Source organism: Thalia democratica, unplaced genomic scaffold (genome assembly GCF_965202585.1).
Source record: "Thalia democratica unplaced genomic scaffold, ktThaDemo2.hap1.1 HAP1_SCAFFOLD_500, whole genome shotgun sequence".
In the NCBI taxonomy this organism is placed as follows: Eukaryota; Metazoa; Chordata; class Thaliacea; order Salpida; family Salpidae; genus Thalia; species Thalia democratica.
In genome coordinates this window covers 8,783-24,331 of record NW_028139541.1, presented here as the reverse complement: position 1 = coordinate 24,331, position 15,549 = coordinate 8,783, and the positions used below count along the sequence as shown (strand labels likewise).

The 15,549-nt window shown below is 25.6% G+C and overlaps 1 protein-coding gene across 1 annotated transcript; it reads left to right on the top strand.

The window, feature by feature from the left end:
* The first annotated feature begins 1,715 nt into the window (after nucleotides 1–1,715).
* LOC145846545 (chymase-like) lies at nucleotides 1,716–2,735 on the top strand. The gene has a single exon (XM_082953266.1). It carries the CDS (start codon nucleotides 1,716–1,718, stop codon nucleotides 2,733–2,735), a length of 1,020 nt encoding a protein of 339 aa, XP_082809392.1.
* The last annotated feature ends 12,814 nt before the right edge of the window (nucleotides 2,736–15,549 follow it).

The following is a 15,549-nucleotide window of genomic DNA, read 5'->3' as shown; positions in this document are numbered from 1 at the left end:
TTTTAATGTTTATTACCATTTGGAGCTGAAAAAGAAGAAAAATCAAGGTTTTGTTTTGTTTATTTAATACTACACTTAAAATTAAGTTAAATTTAATTTACAAAGCAACATAAAGATATTAAAGCTTCAGGCAGATCTATATATTTCATTTAAAGTTACTTTGTTTATGCTCTTAAAGCAGGTCAGTTATAATGAAATAATTGAACCTTAAGTATGGAAATTTAACAAGAATAAAAAGAATTATATAATTCTTTACTTTTATTGCTTGTCTAAAGTATGGAATCACTTAACTAGTTTCTTAGTTACTTATTTAGCTTTTGTTTCCAGATAGCAATTTGTTTTGGTATCAAATAAAAACTTATTGCTTAATTAAAATTTTACTGCCCGTAAAATTTACATTAATCTTCAAAACTATTTATTATATGCAAGCTCTTTGAGCGAAACTTGGTTTGCTGAATGAGTTTTATAGAAAAAAAAAGTGTAATCCTATAAAATTCGTTTGCACCTTAATTCTTCATTATATACTTAATTTTTATGAATATAGCATTTAATACTAAAGATATAACCATTTGTTTAAAGTTTACTCTGCTAATAGTGTTTCGCTCAAAAAGGTTGTCAGTGCTTATAATATAAGAATTCTGAAAAAAAAAGCTTAAACTAAGTTTTTGCGAAAGTCATGAAAAATAGTTTTTACTAATATTACTATAAAAGCAAAACTATATAATACAAATTATTATAAAAAAAAAACAATTTTTATTAGCTTTCCAACTAGTAAAACTTTAATACAAGATAAAGAATAACAATAAGTAAACTTTTAACTTATAAGATGTTAAGCCTCATGTTTGGTGGTTTTTAGTTTACAGTATCTTTCACGTAGTTTTTTAATGCCATTTTCTGATTTTATTTATAACTATAAAACATTGTTTTGTAACTCAATCTGACCATATAAGTTTCGATAACTTGTCTCCTTGTATATTTTTAATAAAATGAGACTAAATATTGTTTTAAACTGAAAGTTATAAATAAATTTTTAAGTAATAGCGAAACACTTTAAATTGTATATTTATCATTTATAAAATTAAAGAGAAGTACTTATCAGATAATTTAAGTTTTTTTTGGCAAGAGTGAACAGAGATTTTGTAGTGACCAACTGTGTATAGCTGAAACAAAAAAAGATCTACACATTTGTTTTTGAAATTAGTTGTTTTACATTATTAGAAAAGTTAAGTTATGTATTAATAACAAAATAACATATGCACTAACTAGTTAAATAAAAAGTTCTTAATGATTAATAACAGTGATACAGAGTGTTTTAGTTAGGGTTGATAAAAAATGTGTTGATTAATAGTTCTTTTTATGGATTTTCATATTTTTAAGTTAGCATTTATCAGGTGACTAATGACTATTTTTTTTTGGTTTTCTACTTGAGATAGTAAAAAGTTGGTATATAATTGCCAACTAAGTTAGAAAATCAGCAGTGTATAGTAACAACTGGTTTTATCAATGTACAATCGTATATTCTTTAAAGTTTTATTTTACTGAGTAGTCTTCTTAATTACACGTTTTTCTATTTAATTTTTTTTTAATGCCGTTAAACTATGACTTTTGATAAAATTAGGCTAGAAACGATGAATTTATAAAAATAAATTATAAAATTTTATAAAGTATAATAACTTATTTCCTAAGTGTTTCAATTTTGTTGAACAGGACTACAGATGTCCTGGAGTGTGGAAAAGATACTTTGCTTCTTGGTAATCTTTTTGCTGTTTTTCCGAACCAAATCACAAGTGATCAGTGATACAAAAGCAGTAGACGGGACACTGAAACACATGGTGCATTTAAAAAGGTTCGTCAAATTCTTTAACGAGGAAAATGAAGAACAAACTAAGTATGCTAGAGTTTCGGGCAGTCTTGTAAAATTAAACTGGATTTTAACTGCTGCTCACTGCGTAGCAGATTTTGACAAAACTGTAAATGGAACCACAACACAATACTTTTTTTACAAGGTCGACGTTATAGCTGGTACAAAAAACTATAAAGTTCGCAGTAACGCAACAACACAACAACGTACTGTTTATAAAAATGATATTATTGTACATGAATACTATGACCCTATAAGTATGGTATACGATGTAGCTCTTATTTATACAAAAAAGAAGTTTGAGGTAACAGACACTGTTGAACCTGCAAAGTTACTTGAACCCTGGATGAAATTTGATGCTGATGCTAAATGTGTTGTACAAGGGTGGGGAAGAAGAAAGTTAATCCGCAATGAAGACGATCTACTTCAATATCATCCCCAATTTCCAAAAATCGCAAGGCAGGGAGCTATCAATATTTTAAATGGCGAAATTTGCAAGCGACTTTATAAACGAAGTAAAAATATAAGATTTAATGAAAATTTGCATTTTTGTTACGGCTGCAAGAGCGGAAGATGCGAACAAGCTGCACCTGGAGATTCCGGCACTCCGGTTGTTTGCGCTCTCAAAAAAGGGGAAAACCCTTTAAGTAACGGTGTAGTGTTTGCAGTTCACAGCTGTGGGTGCTCTGACGTCAGAAAACTATGTCGTCCTGAAGGACCAAGTTTTGGAACGGACGTCCGCAAAATTAAAAGCTGGATTGAAAAAGAGGCTTACAAACGTTTAAATGGAAACGAACCGCCTAACAGTATATATCCGTATTTCATTGCTGGGGCAATAATTGTTGCTACAGCAGCAGTAAAATACTTTTATTAAAACAGAAGCAACCAGTTAAGTCAGATTACTTACGTCAGTTCCGTATGTTGAAGTTGTTGATGTTCAATGTTAAAGTTTAAGCAACGCCATAAGTAAAACAAAGTTTGTGTATCTGAAAAAAAACTTAATTTGAAAAATGGAACTCCTAAAAAATGTAATAAAACGTGATATAAAAGTGAAAAAAAGGATTCATTAGTTATCTTAGATTGTATATCAAACTGTTATAGACAATAAAAGTTTTTTATTAATTAAAAAAATTTTTGAAACCAAGTTTTAATTTCAAAATTTGCACAACACTTAAAAAAAATTGGTATTTTTTTTATGTTTAAAAAAGTTATATATGTTTTTATAATTCTAGTTTACTATTATTAACTAAACTGAATATAATAAATAAACACACTTAAACTGTTTTTAATTTATTTTGTTTCTAAGTTATTTAGTTTTTTTTTCTAATAGAAAAAAGGTTAATCATTTTTCTTTAACAAAAAGAAAACTATGTTCTTAGGTTAAGTTAAAACATAATGCATTATGTGCTTATTTACAGCACATAAAATTGAAAATTTACCAATTTTTTTTTTTAAATATTTTTTATTAATTATTAAAACAATTTAATATTTTAAAAATGACATAAAAAGCTTATCATGTAAAAAGAATACTAACTCAGTCAGAAATATAAAATACGTTTTAAGAAATAAGGATTTAAAGATTATTTTTCTTTTTGTAAGTAGATAACACCACTATGTCACACAAAAAATAAAATAAAATAAATTTGTAATTGTTTTAACAATAATAATTAACTGTAACTGTTTTACTTAATCCTTATATAAAATATACTCAGTTGTTTTGTAAAATAAAACTATTAAATAACATCTCATAAGGTTTAAAAGGTATTACAAATACATTATTAATTTTTTTTTTTCGATATGCTTAATCTTTATTGAAACTTTTTTAAGAGATTTTGACCAAGAAGTGTTTTTATTAAATAAAAAAAAATTATGTTATCTCTATTACTTTAAAAATAAGATTAAGAAATTTTTTAACAATAATTTTTCACAAAACATTAAAAAATATAAAATCTGTAAAAATACTTTTTAGGCTGTAAGCTATGTATAATTTAGTTCTAAAAAATACATTCTTTTTATAGGCAAATAAAGTTAAGCAGCCATATAATTGAAAATAAAAATAAGTATTAGATAAACAAGTGGTATGAAGATCTTTTTTAACTATATATAAAAAAGCAATTTGTTGCTTTAGATAATTTTTACTTATCTTTTAAATATTATGCTTGTTGCTATAACTATAATGTTTATTAAGCATGCGAAAATTTACACAGGTTTAAAATTTTTTAACATGAAATAGATAAAATAAATTATATGGTAGGTTTGTAACAGATGTTTTCATGTATACTATAATTAAGTTTTGTGATTTTAAGTATTTATTGTTATTTTTTTTCTTTATATCTTTAGATATATATATTTGTATGTATCAGCTTTTAAATGTGTAGAAGGTTGATAGAGTTTGAATTTGCAACAAGATTTAAATATTTTTTGCTGTTTAGGTCATAACTACAATTTAAAAATAAAAAAAACTTAATAAATCGTTTTGACCTATAATATTTCAAAAATGCATTTAAACAGAGGGTCGGCAACTTTTTATAACTAACGGATCAGTATTCCTTTAACAAGTTGTTAGCAAGTTGGCCTAACTGTTTTTAAAAGTCTTGCTGGAGCTATAGTTGTTCAAATTAACTAAATTAATAAAAAAACACTATTTTAAACTAAAGTAATGATTAAGTCCGCAACAGTATAGTATTAGTAATTACCATTTCAATTTCTTAAATGTTTTATAAAATGTTTGCTTTTCAAGTAGTTAGCTTTCATATAGAGTTCTTAACCGGTTTACTGAAATTACAAAACAGACGAGTTTGCAGACTTTGCAAACTAACTAAAAATGTTTAAAAAGCTATTGTTAAAAACATACCAATGTTTTGAATTCTTAAGTTATTTCTGAAACCAGATAGTAGAAAGAGTTTATAAGCTAAAAGTTATATTTTACAATATAGTTTAAGTCAAAGCTTATTTTCAAAATTTTAAAAAATTGTTATCAATTTTTAAATAGTCTTCTAACAAGGTTATTTTTGAAAACGAATGTATTAGTATATATATTTTTAACCAGATTACTTAATTAAAAGCTGAATAATAAAAGTTTAAATACATTTTTCTTCTTATTAGGAAGTTTTGGGGGAAAAAATTTCCGAACTTATCAAATAAAAACGAACTTAGAAAGTCCTTTTTTTTTTCTTAACTAGTTAAGACACGTCAAGAGAGCTCTGTAAAAAATACTATAAAGAAGATTAGGGGCTAAAATAGGTGAATATGTATGAGTATTTACTGAAGATAAACATAAAAAATATTGATTAATTGTTAATAGTAGATAAGATATATGATGCTAAATCCCACTGTTATAAAACTGTATAATATATATTATGATTAAATCTTATTTATTATAAAAGTTAGGTAAAATACAAGTTAAAATAACAAATTAACAATATGACAACTCACATGAGAATCCTTCAAGTATTAAATTACTAAAGTATACTTTTCGTTAAGAAATTGAAATTTTAAGGTAATAATTACGCCACAATATTTGTTTGAAAATATTTGGAAATAAAATGCATGCATTACACTTTAAAATTACAGTAAATCATGTTTATGTTTAGATAAAAATAGTCCGTTATTTAATTAAAATCGAAGTTTTTTATTTATTAACTTAAATTTATGTCACTAAATCACACTATTATAAATTGGTAAAAAGAAGCAACACAACAAACTTCAATCTATTATTATTTCATAAACAATTAACTGATAAATCTAAGTCAAAATTCTACGGAATGCTGTTTAAATATCATTTAAATATAGCTTAAGATACTCAAATCTATAGAAATTTAGTTTATATTAAAACTTTATAATGTTAGTAATGATTAAATCTGTGTTGTAATAAAAAATAAAGTAAGACGATAATAGAAAAAAAAATAGTTGATTGATAAGTCAAAACACCGTGTCCAAAACATCTCTGTCTAACTTTCGTATGCATTGCATAATGATTAAAATAATTAACTAACATAAAAAATAGTTATTATCATACTTACACAAATTATTTGCTGTAATAGGGGATATATTAGGGTATTATAACTAATTAAACCTTTTGCATTAATTTTGAAAAAACAATAAATTAAGTATAAATACTAAGAATAAAAGTATAAGTACAAAAACATAAAATAATAAGGTGGTTCTGTAAGTAACTTATGTTCTTTAATACAAAAATACTAACATACTAGTTACATATTTTTTAAGAATTCAAAAATTTGGAATTAAGTTCTTATCCATAAATGTTGTAATTAAATTAATATGCTTACAACTTTTACGTTGAGACTTATATTAATGAAATATGTTTTGTCCTAAAATTCAATAAACTATAACTTTAGGTCTAGTATTGATAAGAAAAACCGAAAAAACAAAATTCTTAAAAATATAAGTTTGGTAAGTTTTTAATAATCGTTGCTATAGATTTAATGCTATACTGTAAAACTTTAGTTTAAAAGAAACTCAAGTTTTAAGTCATTTTACAAACAAAAAACAAAAAAAATAAAATTAAATATCTAGATCGCCTTTGGTTTTATAGGAAAATATTTATTGTTAGAGATATAGTCTAAACTGTTACAGTTAACGAACTGTTAGTTTTTCTAAAATTAAAGTTTTAAGTGGTTAGTAGTACCGATGTTTTACACAAAAGATTAAAAAAAAGTTTTTTGTTATCCAACGTAATAATTTTGAACCCACAAACATTTACAATTATTAAAGTTGGAAGACAACTCGCTTTCATTTTAAAAACATATAATATAAAATAAAAAAAGGAGTTACTTTACCACTCTTCAATACAGTAGTTTTAAAACACTTAAGAACTGTTAAAGTAATTAAACATTTCAAAATATAAATTTGTTTTATACAGTTTTTAAAAAATCATTATAACTCAACTAATATTAGAACAAAGTTTACTTACTATTCTATATTTTTTTTGCAAGTTTATAACATGGTAAAACCTGGAACAAAAAAAGCAAACTTTAATTAAGTTACAGTTGTTTTACTACTTAATTTAAAATTCAGAGTCAATTAGTTAACAGTAAGGTGTACTAACAAATGTTAATTGAAAAGTTTCGAAAACAAGAAGTTCTCATAAGAAACTATGTACTATAGAATTTAAAACATTTGTCATAATTTTATTAGGTAGAGTTATAAACTGAAATTTTTTATTACATCATTCTAACTGATTTAGCATATAACTATTAGAATTGAAAATTATTTTTATAATAATATTTTAGTAACAAGGTAAATGTTTTTGAAATTTCATTTAAAAAAAATTAATACTTTTTAAAAATAATATAATATTTTTTCCAAATTTAGTTAGTAATATATATTAACTATAAACACACAAATTTATATTTAAATAATTAAAAATAATCATTATAATAATTTATCCTAATAAACATTTTTTTAAATTCAGAAAATTTTGTATGGGAAGGTGGAAACACTAAGTATAATAATTAGTTTAAATTTAAAATTAAATTCTTAGCTTAAATAAAAAAACCTTTAGGTTTAAATAAAAATCTATAAAATTTTAGACAACATAAAGTTGTGTAAAATATAACATGTAGCAAAGTATCACACAAATAAGGACACATCTATAAATAGTTTTAAAGAAATTTAAAAAAATGTCGACAGTGTAGTATAACCCCTTCCATTTTACTTAGCCTTAAATGTTTAGGTTATTTAGTTTAATTGCAATGACTTGTGATGTTTCTGAGCCTTTTGAAAGAAGTCATCTCGATTTCAAAGGTAAATTAGCCAAAGGATAATATGGTTGCATTTATGGTGCGACATATAAAAGCCATCCGGTTGTCTTTAAGTCTTCAATTACAGAAGAAAATAACGAGATGATTGTTAGAGAGTACGAAATTCTTAAAGATTTATAGACGAACAACATCACGGGTATTACAAAAGTTGGCTTTAATTTCAAAAATGAAGCAAAAGGATGTTTCATATTGGAGAAGCTGGAAATTGACCTTGAAACTTTTGTGAATAACACTTCAAAAGGAAAATTAAGCTACACTTTGAATAGCTTTGCAAGTTTTTAAAGTCCGTTCATAGTCAAGTAGAACTCACGCAGACATAAAACCAGAAAATTTAATGATTAAAACTGATGAGAAACACATTACAGCTTACCTTATAGACTTTGGTTTTGCATCAAAGTATATTAAGGAAGGTAAATTTATTTAATCATAAGAAACTCCTAGCATAAAATTTAATGATAATTTAGATAAAATAAATTAAAATACTTAGTCAACATATCTATAACATTTAATGATCAGTATTAAACATGGCACTTTATTTGAATTAAATATAAAAGAATTTCTTTAAACGGGTAAAACTTAACATTTGTAAAAATAAGCATCTGAGTATAATTTATTATAATAAATTTTTTCAGTATTCTTTTTCATTTAACTAACACTTGTATATAAAAGCGGAGCTATAAAAGTTCACGTGATACGTAAAAGCTCCGTCGAAGTAATTTAATTTGTTAACATACAGAAACATATGCTACTTTAAGAAAATAAGAGTATAGTGACATATGTTATTACATATTCTAGTTAACTGCTATGCTAAGATCTATACTTGCAACGAGTAATTTCAATATATACATTAGAGTATTAGTTTTGTTAAGTATAGAAAAATGTTTTCAGATGGCTGTCACATTGAAGACGGGAAGAGCAAAGAGTTCAAAGGAACTGAAACAAGTAGAAGAGACGATTTAGAGTCGCTTGAGTATGTTCTTGTGAAGATCCGAACAGGTACATTGCCTTGGAACGACACGATGAAAAACTTTTTCTTAACGCAGAACACGATTTGGGAAATAATCAGGTCTAAAAAAATGATTTACCGAACGAAGTTTGTAAGGGAATGCCCGACGAAATTTCAACATTTTTGCTTAAAGTCAAAAAGCGAGGATTTGAAGAGGAACCGCATTACGATGAGTACTACAGCATTTTTGAAAAATTATTAACAAGGATTAATACTTATAAATGAATATGCTTGAGCTAATAAGTTAGTAGTGAATTATAGTTGTTTTGATTATATTATTTACACTGTACTGTCTATTTACTTCATTTTATTGTAAATTTTTAATTAAAACAAAAAAAAAGTTTAAATTAAATTTTGTATTGTGTTGAAAATGTTTTTTTCTTTGAATTTGAAAACAACATATTGATCAACTTTTATAAAAAAACGCTTTATATACTGATTCATAGAATAAAACTGTTTAAGTTTTATTTCGTTTTTATTTATATTTCTATTCAATACTAAATTTAGAAAATTTTCTTAAAAAATTTCGTTGTTAGCTAGTTGCAAAACTTAAAATATACTGTAAAACTTCTAAAGTATAACTTAAATTTAACATTCTAAAAAATATATTAAGTAGGAATTTATGAGTATGAATACTCTTTTGAACACATTTAAAGTGTTTTTGTAGTAGCAAATGTAATCAATAAATTCGTAAAGCATCAAATACTTCTGTTAATGGGCAGCTGGAAATTATAGTAATTTTTAATTTTGGGGCGGCTGGATGCTATCCTTAGGTAAAATAAACCAGATACTTGACTTTTACAGAAATTTTGTTTTTACAACATACCTTTATTTAATTTTAATGAATTTTGTTAGAAAGATAAAATATCATCATAAGTTGTATACAATTGGCTAAAACAACGTTTAAAACATAACGGAATGAAACTATAAATGTTAAACTTTTTTTTATTTTATATAACTTTTCCGTGGAGCTGAAAAAAACCATAATAAATTTTTTTTGTACAAGTAAAAAAACTTAAAACTTTTCAAACCGAATTGCCAATTGGCAAAAAGTTTCTGCCACCTAATGTCAATATTGAAAAATTATTGAGTTTTTACTCGTAGAATTACAAATATAATTAGATGATTTAAATTGTTTTTTGATTTAATAAAGTTCTTAAAAATTATATATTATTGAGTATTTATTGATATATAATCAAGAAAAATGTTAATAAAAGCAACTATACTGAGTAATATCGCTTTAAAAGGTTAGCTTTATTTTTCTAATCAAATAAAATGTTTTAACTACTTTAAGAATTTAAATGTACTAAATATTATTTCGACAATTTTGTAACCGTTTACAATTTGTTTGCAAATATAGAAATAGTTTTTTTTATGTTAAGTGAGCATTTAGAAAAGCCACTTTAAAAAAAATAAAAGTTAAACGTATACTTGAATTTGTATCCCAGAACTGCAAAATAGTATTATTTTGAAAATACTTTATCAGTAGTTTATGACTTTAAAAAAATTTTAAAAATATAAAAACTTAAGTTTATAAAAATAAAAGATTTAACATTATTCAAAGGATAAAGAATTAAATAGCTTTAATTAAATGAAATTTTTTTACTGTTTACAAAAACTTTTTTTAAATTAGTTAGTAAAATTTATATAACCATTAAAAGCTACGCTTTTTATTTGTTATTTTGGCTTGATCATGTCATTCAGATCTGCGATTCTTAACCTTGTGTATATTTACACCTGGGAGTAAATTCCCATGTTTTATTGGGTGAATTTTCTTTATCACAAGTTATGTAGATTAATGTTTATCAATTGTCTCTTAAGTTTAAAGTAAGTAATTTTCTTAAATTATATTCAATAAGCTTTGAGTACAAAAAATCTAGATTTTTCTTAAAATTATACAGTGTTTTGTAAATTGGGAGTAAGTTTGGTAATAAGCCAAAAAAGGGTAAAACATGAAATAAAGGGTTAAGAAGCGCTGATTTAGATCATTAGACTAAAAGCCTTCGAAAAGCAGAAGTAATAGCTAACGGCTAAAATTACAACAAAATCAATATGTTCAAATCTAAACTGTACTTAGTTACTATATAAGTTATAACTTTTCTTTAAGATAAAGTTATACTTAGTGACTTAAAGTTGATGTTAATCTTTTGTGTTTAATGTTTTGTTTAAGTCTTACTTTGTAATTCTAATAGAATTACAGAAATTAAGCTTACTAATATATAACCAGCGACTATCTTACTTATAAGCTTGCTAATTACTTGGTACATGGGATTATCACACAAACATACAAGTTTATGTTAAACTTTTGAGTGTGAAAACATTTATAAGTTCTTAGTTTCAAACATAGTAAGATATTCCAGTTAAAATATTCAATCTTTATTAACTTTTGCATCTTATCTTTACCTTTTATAAATAACAAACATACTAGCTTTCAAAAATTTTTATAATTGTTAAAACAGGGGTCGGCAAGCATTTGGTGGTAGCGAGACGAAATAAAAATTTTAACTTTATAGAACAAGTATTCTTCGCAGTCTGCAACTGCAGTTTAAATTACAGTGTTACCATGTTTATACCCTAGTTTTTTTTTACAATATAAAAAAAAGTTCTGTTTCTAAAGATGTATGCATTTACTACTTACAAATAAAATTAGTTTAATAAAAAAGGTGATTGGTTATTCAATTAATTTTTTAGTAAGAATTTAAATTTTTATATAATCTTCCAATATAGAATAGCACACTTTTTAATTAAATTTATTATGTGTTTAACCAAAAATTATTTATATAAAAGTTTAAAAAGAGTAATTCAAATCTTATATTAAATGAATTTTTTTTAATAATAGTTTTATGATCGTATAGGTATAGGTTCGAAAATTGTGTAACTTTTAGTTCTTCACTCATATCTATACTGATCAAATACCAATGTAAGTGGAGAATTAACGACTACTAGCTGCTTGCAATATCATTGAATGAGCATAAGATCAAAATTATTAAGAGCAGACAAATTTTGAGACACTATATTTGTTATTAGGTGCTACCTGGTTGTAAGTATAAAAATTTCTTTAAACGTTTGAAAATTATTATCTGAATTTTCTTAAACATATCATTTCAAGTTTATTTAAGTAATTATTTTATATTTGAAATATTTTAGTTAAATAAAATATGTTTGTTTAAAAAAAAACAGCTGTCTATGAATATATTTTCAATACACAAGGTCTTAAATGCTTACTGCTCTAATTAAAAACCTTAAAAGTTCTTAACTGCAGTGTTAAACATAATTTCGGTTTCTATATCATAAGCCTAACATAGAAAATCACATGAAATGTGTATATAATGACAATATAAAAACTAATTGTGAAAATTTATATGAATCAATTCAATAACAGCATTGGGCTATGAACACAAAATGCAAAATAAGAACTAGTAAAACGAGTTTTACTTACAGTAGTATTTTAGTCAAGTATATACCTCATGGTATAATCATTCTTAAATTTTCTCAATACTACTTTGATAGTTAGGTTTTCGAAGTTTTTTAATAGTTTAAAAACTATTTTAAAAATATACATATAAAAATTGTAAGGTTCAATATACGTAAAAAAAGTCTTACAGCAGGTTTTTGTATGCTTTTTTTAATGATTGTTAAGTTTACATATTTTGAAAAAAATGTATTTATTATTTTAGTATTGCTCTTTTTTCTGATACAATTTTCAAATGTTTAGATGAAGTAACTTTAATTTAAAACATCGTAAATTACCTTTTTTTTTTGAATAAATCTACTATATTTAAAAAAATATATTAATAAGTTTCAAGGTCACTCTTGAGTTTTATCATTTATTAAACGTTCAGCTGTTTTTAAGTACTATTGTATAACAATATAAATTTGTATATACAGATCAATAACAAGATATTTATAGAACAGTCTTTTAAACTTTAAAATAAAAAGTTAAACAGTTTAATGTAGAATTGATTAATTTAAAATCTTCAAATTGTTTCTAGTATTTGTTTCATTTTAATTTATAGCTGTTTAAAAACTTTTAAATCAAAACAACACAAAGTGAGAGTGGTATATAATTAGAAACTTAACAGTATTTTTGACAGATATGAACCAAATCGTCTCTTTCAACTGTATGCGAATAAAAACAAGATAAATTATTTAACAAAAATATAATAAAACAATTCAGAAAAACATCTTTTATATCAATTTATTTTGAATATGAAACGTTTTCATGGTAGCTCTGTTATTCGTTATATTTTTATAAATTTTGTAGTTTTTAACAATCAAAATTATATTTAGATTCAAAATAAGTATTAGAGAACTGTTAATATTGAAATGTACTGTTAATATTTTTTATTTATGCCTTTTTCACTCTTGGTATCTTATAAATTAGTTAAATCTTATAAAACAGTTTTGAAAACAGTATAATACTAGATATCACAAAAAGAAACGATTATAGTGAAGGTAAAAGCTGTAGTTCTTATTATAATTTACTCAAGTATGCATTTACAGTTATTACAATAAAAATTTATGAAAGTTTTAACCAATCCAGATGTTTTATGGTACTAATTTTAAAAAGTTAAAAATGCTTTAGTTGTTACAGTTTTACGCTTTTTGGAATATACGCGTTGTGTATATATACAGGTTGCAAGCTAACAAAAAAAGGTAAGTAGCTGTTTTAAACGAAAAAAAACAATCGGCAGATAAATATTTGAACTTAAACATATGCAAAAGTAAGTATTTTCTTAACCATAAATAAAAAAGAAAGGCATGTCTGGTAAGTTTAAGCGAGAAAATCCATCTTTATTTCAGATATTTTTGCAACCATAGTATTGAATACATGAAGTCCCACGGACGAGTTGAAATTTCTATGGCTGATGTGCACCATTTATCTTTAACCATATCATAAGTTGGAACTTGTAATTTTTTATAAATACTATCGAAGTGGTACATGTGATCAAACACATAAATGAGATTTTCGTCGGTAAACAAGAACTTTCCATTGTAAGTTATATTTATACTGGCAGGCAAACTGGGGGCAATAAAAGTAAACTGCTTGGTCAAACAGTCGTAGACCTCATGGGTGTCGCTGTGAAGTCCTTCGGCGCCTGCGATAACGTAAAGTTTGTTTCCCATCGGCAGCAAGCCAGGAAATTGTCGACCGGCTTTCATTGGCGGAAAAAGCGACCAGTTGTCGTGACGGCGGTCGAAAGATTCAGCGGAGCGTGTCCAAACGCCATAATTTTCCCGACCACCCACGTAACCGCCCACCACGACGCACTGACCGTTGAAAACGGCGCAAGAGGCGCGGAACCTCCTTTCCCTGACCGCAATGCTTTTCCATTTGTCCTTCTCGGCGTCGTACTCCATGTTGTGCGCGCCCGCCGAGTGGTGCCCGCCCAACAAGTATATTCTTCCCATGAAAGAGCAAGCGCAGAACTCACACCTGTAACCCGGAATTTCGGCCAATCGCTTCCAAGTGTCGGTTCTGCGGCAGTAGACGTCGAAAGACTTGGGTTCCGTTACGCTGGTGCAGTTGTGACCGACGATGCAGTAAATTTTTTCACCCGCAACCACACACATGCTTCTTCCCATTTGATTATTGATTTTGTTGGGCAATTTTAACTCGTCTATGGTTGAGGTGCTTGCTCTGAATGAAAGTGCTAACTCTTTGTAGCCATAATTTTCACCTCCTAAAAATAAATTAGTCTGCTGTCCACCTTTGAACAGTAGTACCGATTTTCCAACCAAAACTTTTCTTGCAACCGGCTATTGTTTTCTACTATTTCTAAAGCTTTTTGAATTAAGCTTATACACTTTTGATTGTTCGAGCACAGCGGATGTGCTTGCACGATATTGAGTAGTATATCTTTGGTCAACAGAGGTAACCGGACCAGACTCAAAAGCTTATCAATGTAAATTTCGCGTTCCTCTTTTTTATACGTCACCCAATCGATTACAGCGTTGAAAATTTCTAACTCTGAGTCAATTTGAAGTTTGGAGCTAGAAATTAGAGTACATAGATCTGAAAAACTTAAAGTGAAGAACACTTTTGTATTAGTTTTAGTTAAATAACATTTTAAGTATGAGTTTAATAAAAAGTCATGCAAGTCCTTTAAGAAAAACAGTTTAGCCAGCTGAAAGTAAAAGGAGCAGTTTTTCATAGTTAACTTATCAGCTATCTTTTCACTGATGTAGAGTTTTAATTTCTCACATTCCAGTAACCGCTCTGCTTCGAGTAAATAAATTAAATTTTCTTCACATACTTCGGTTTGACCTTATAGTAAAATTATTTTACTTAGAACAAACTATTCAATTAAACTAAACTAAAACAAATGTAATGTTGAGTAAAACTTTTATTGAACCAAAAACTTTTTGAATTTTATTTTGTATTTATTAATAATATATAACAAATTTCTAAGGCAAAACTTAATATTTTACAGGCTTACCACATGTTAGTAGATAGAAAAATAAATTATATTATACTATTTATGTTTATCAAATTCTTTCAAGATATTTTGAAACAGACGTAATTTTTGTCAAAGACCCCTTCAATTTATCTTATAAATATAAAAAGATATATAATAGTCATTGAAAACAGTGCGAACACAGAAAAATTTGAATAAAAACATGAAAAAAAACAAACAGTATTTACTTAAAAACAAATATTTACTTATAAAACAAAACTAACTAAATTTTCATTCTAAGGTTGAATATGTTTACATTTTAAAATTTTTGTTTTAAATATCAAAATCTAAGTGTTTATAAAACTAACATCTAGATTGGTATTAATGTTTTATTACATACTTTTTTATTAACATTTAGATATTGATACTTAATTAAAAAAAGGTGTAACCAGAGTTGGTAAAATGCTAACAGTTACTATGGTAATTCAGCAATGAAGCGTA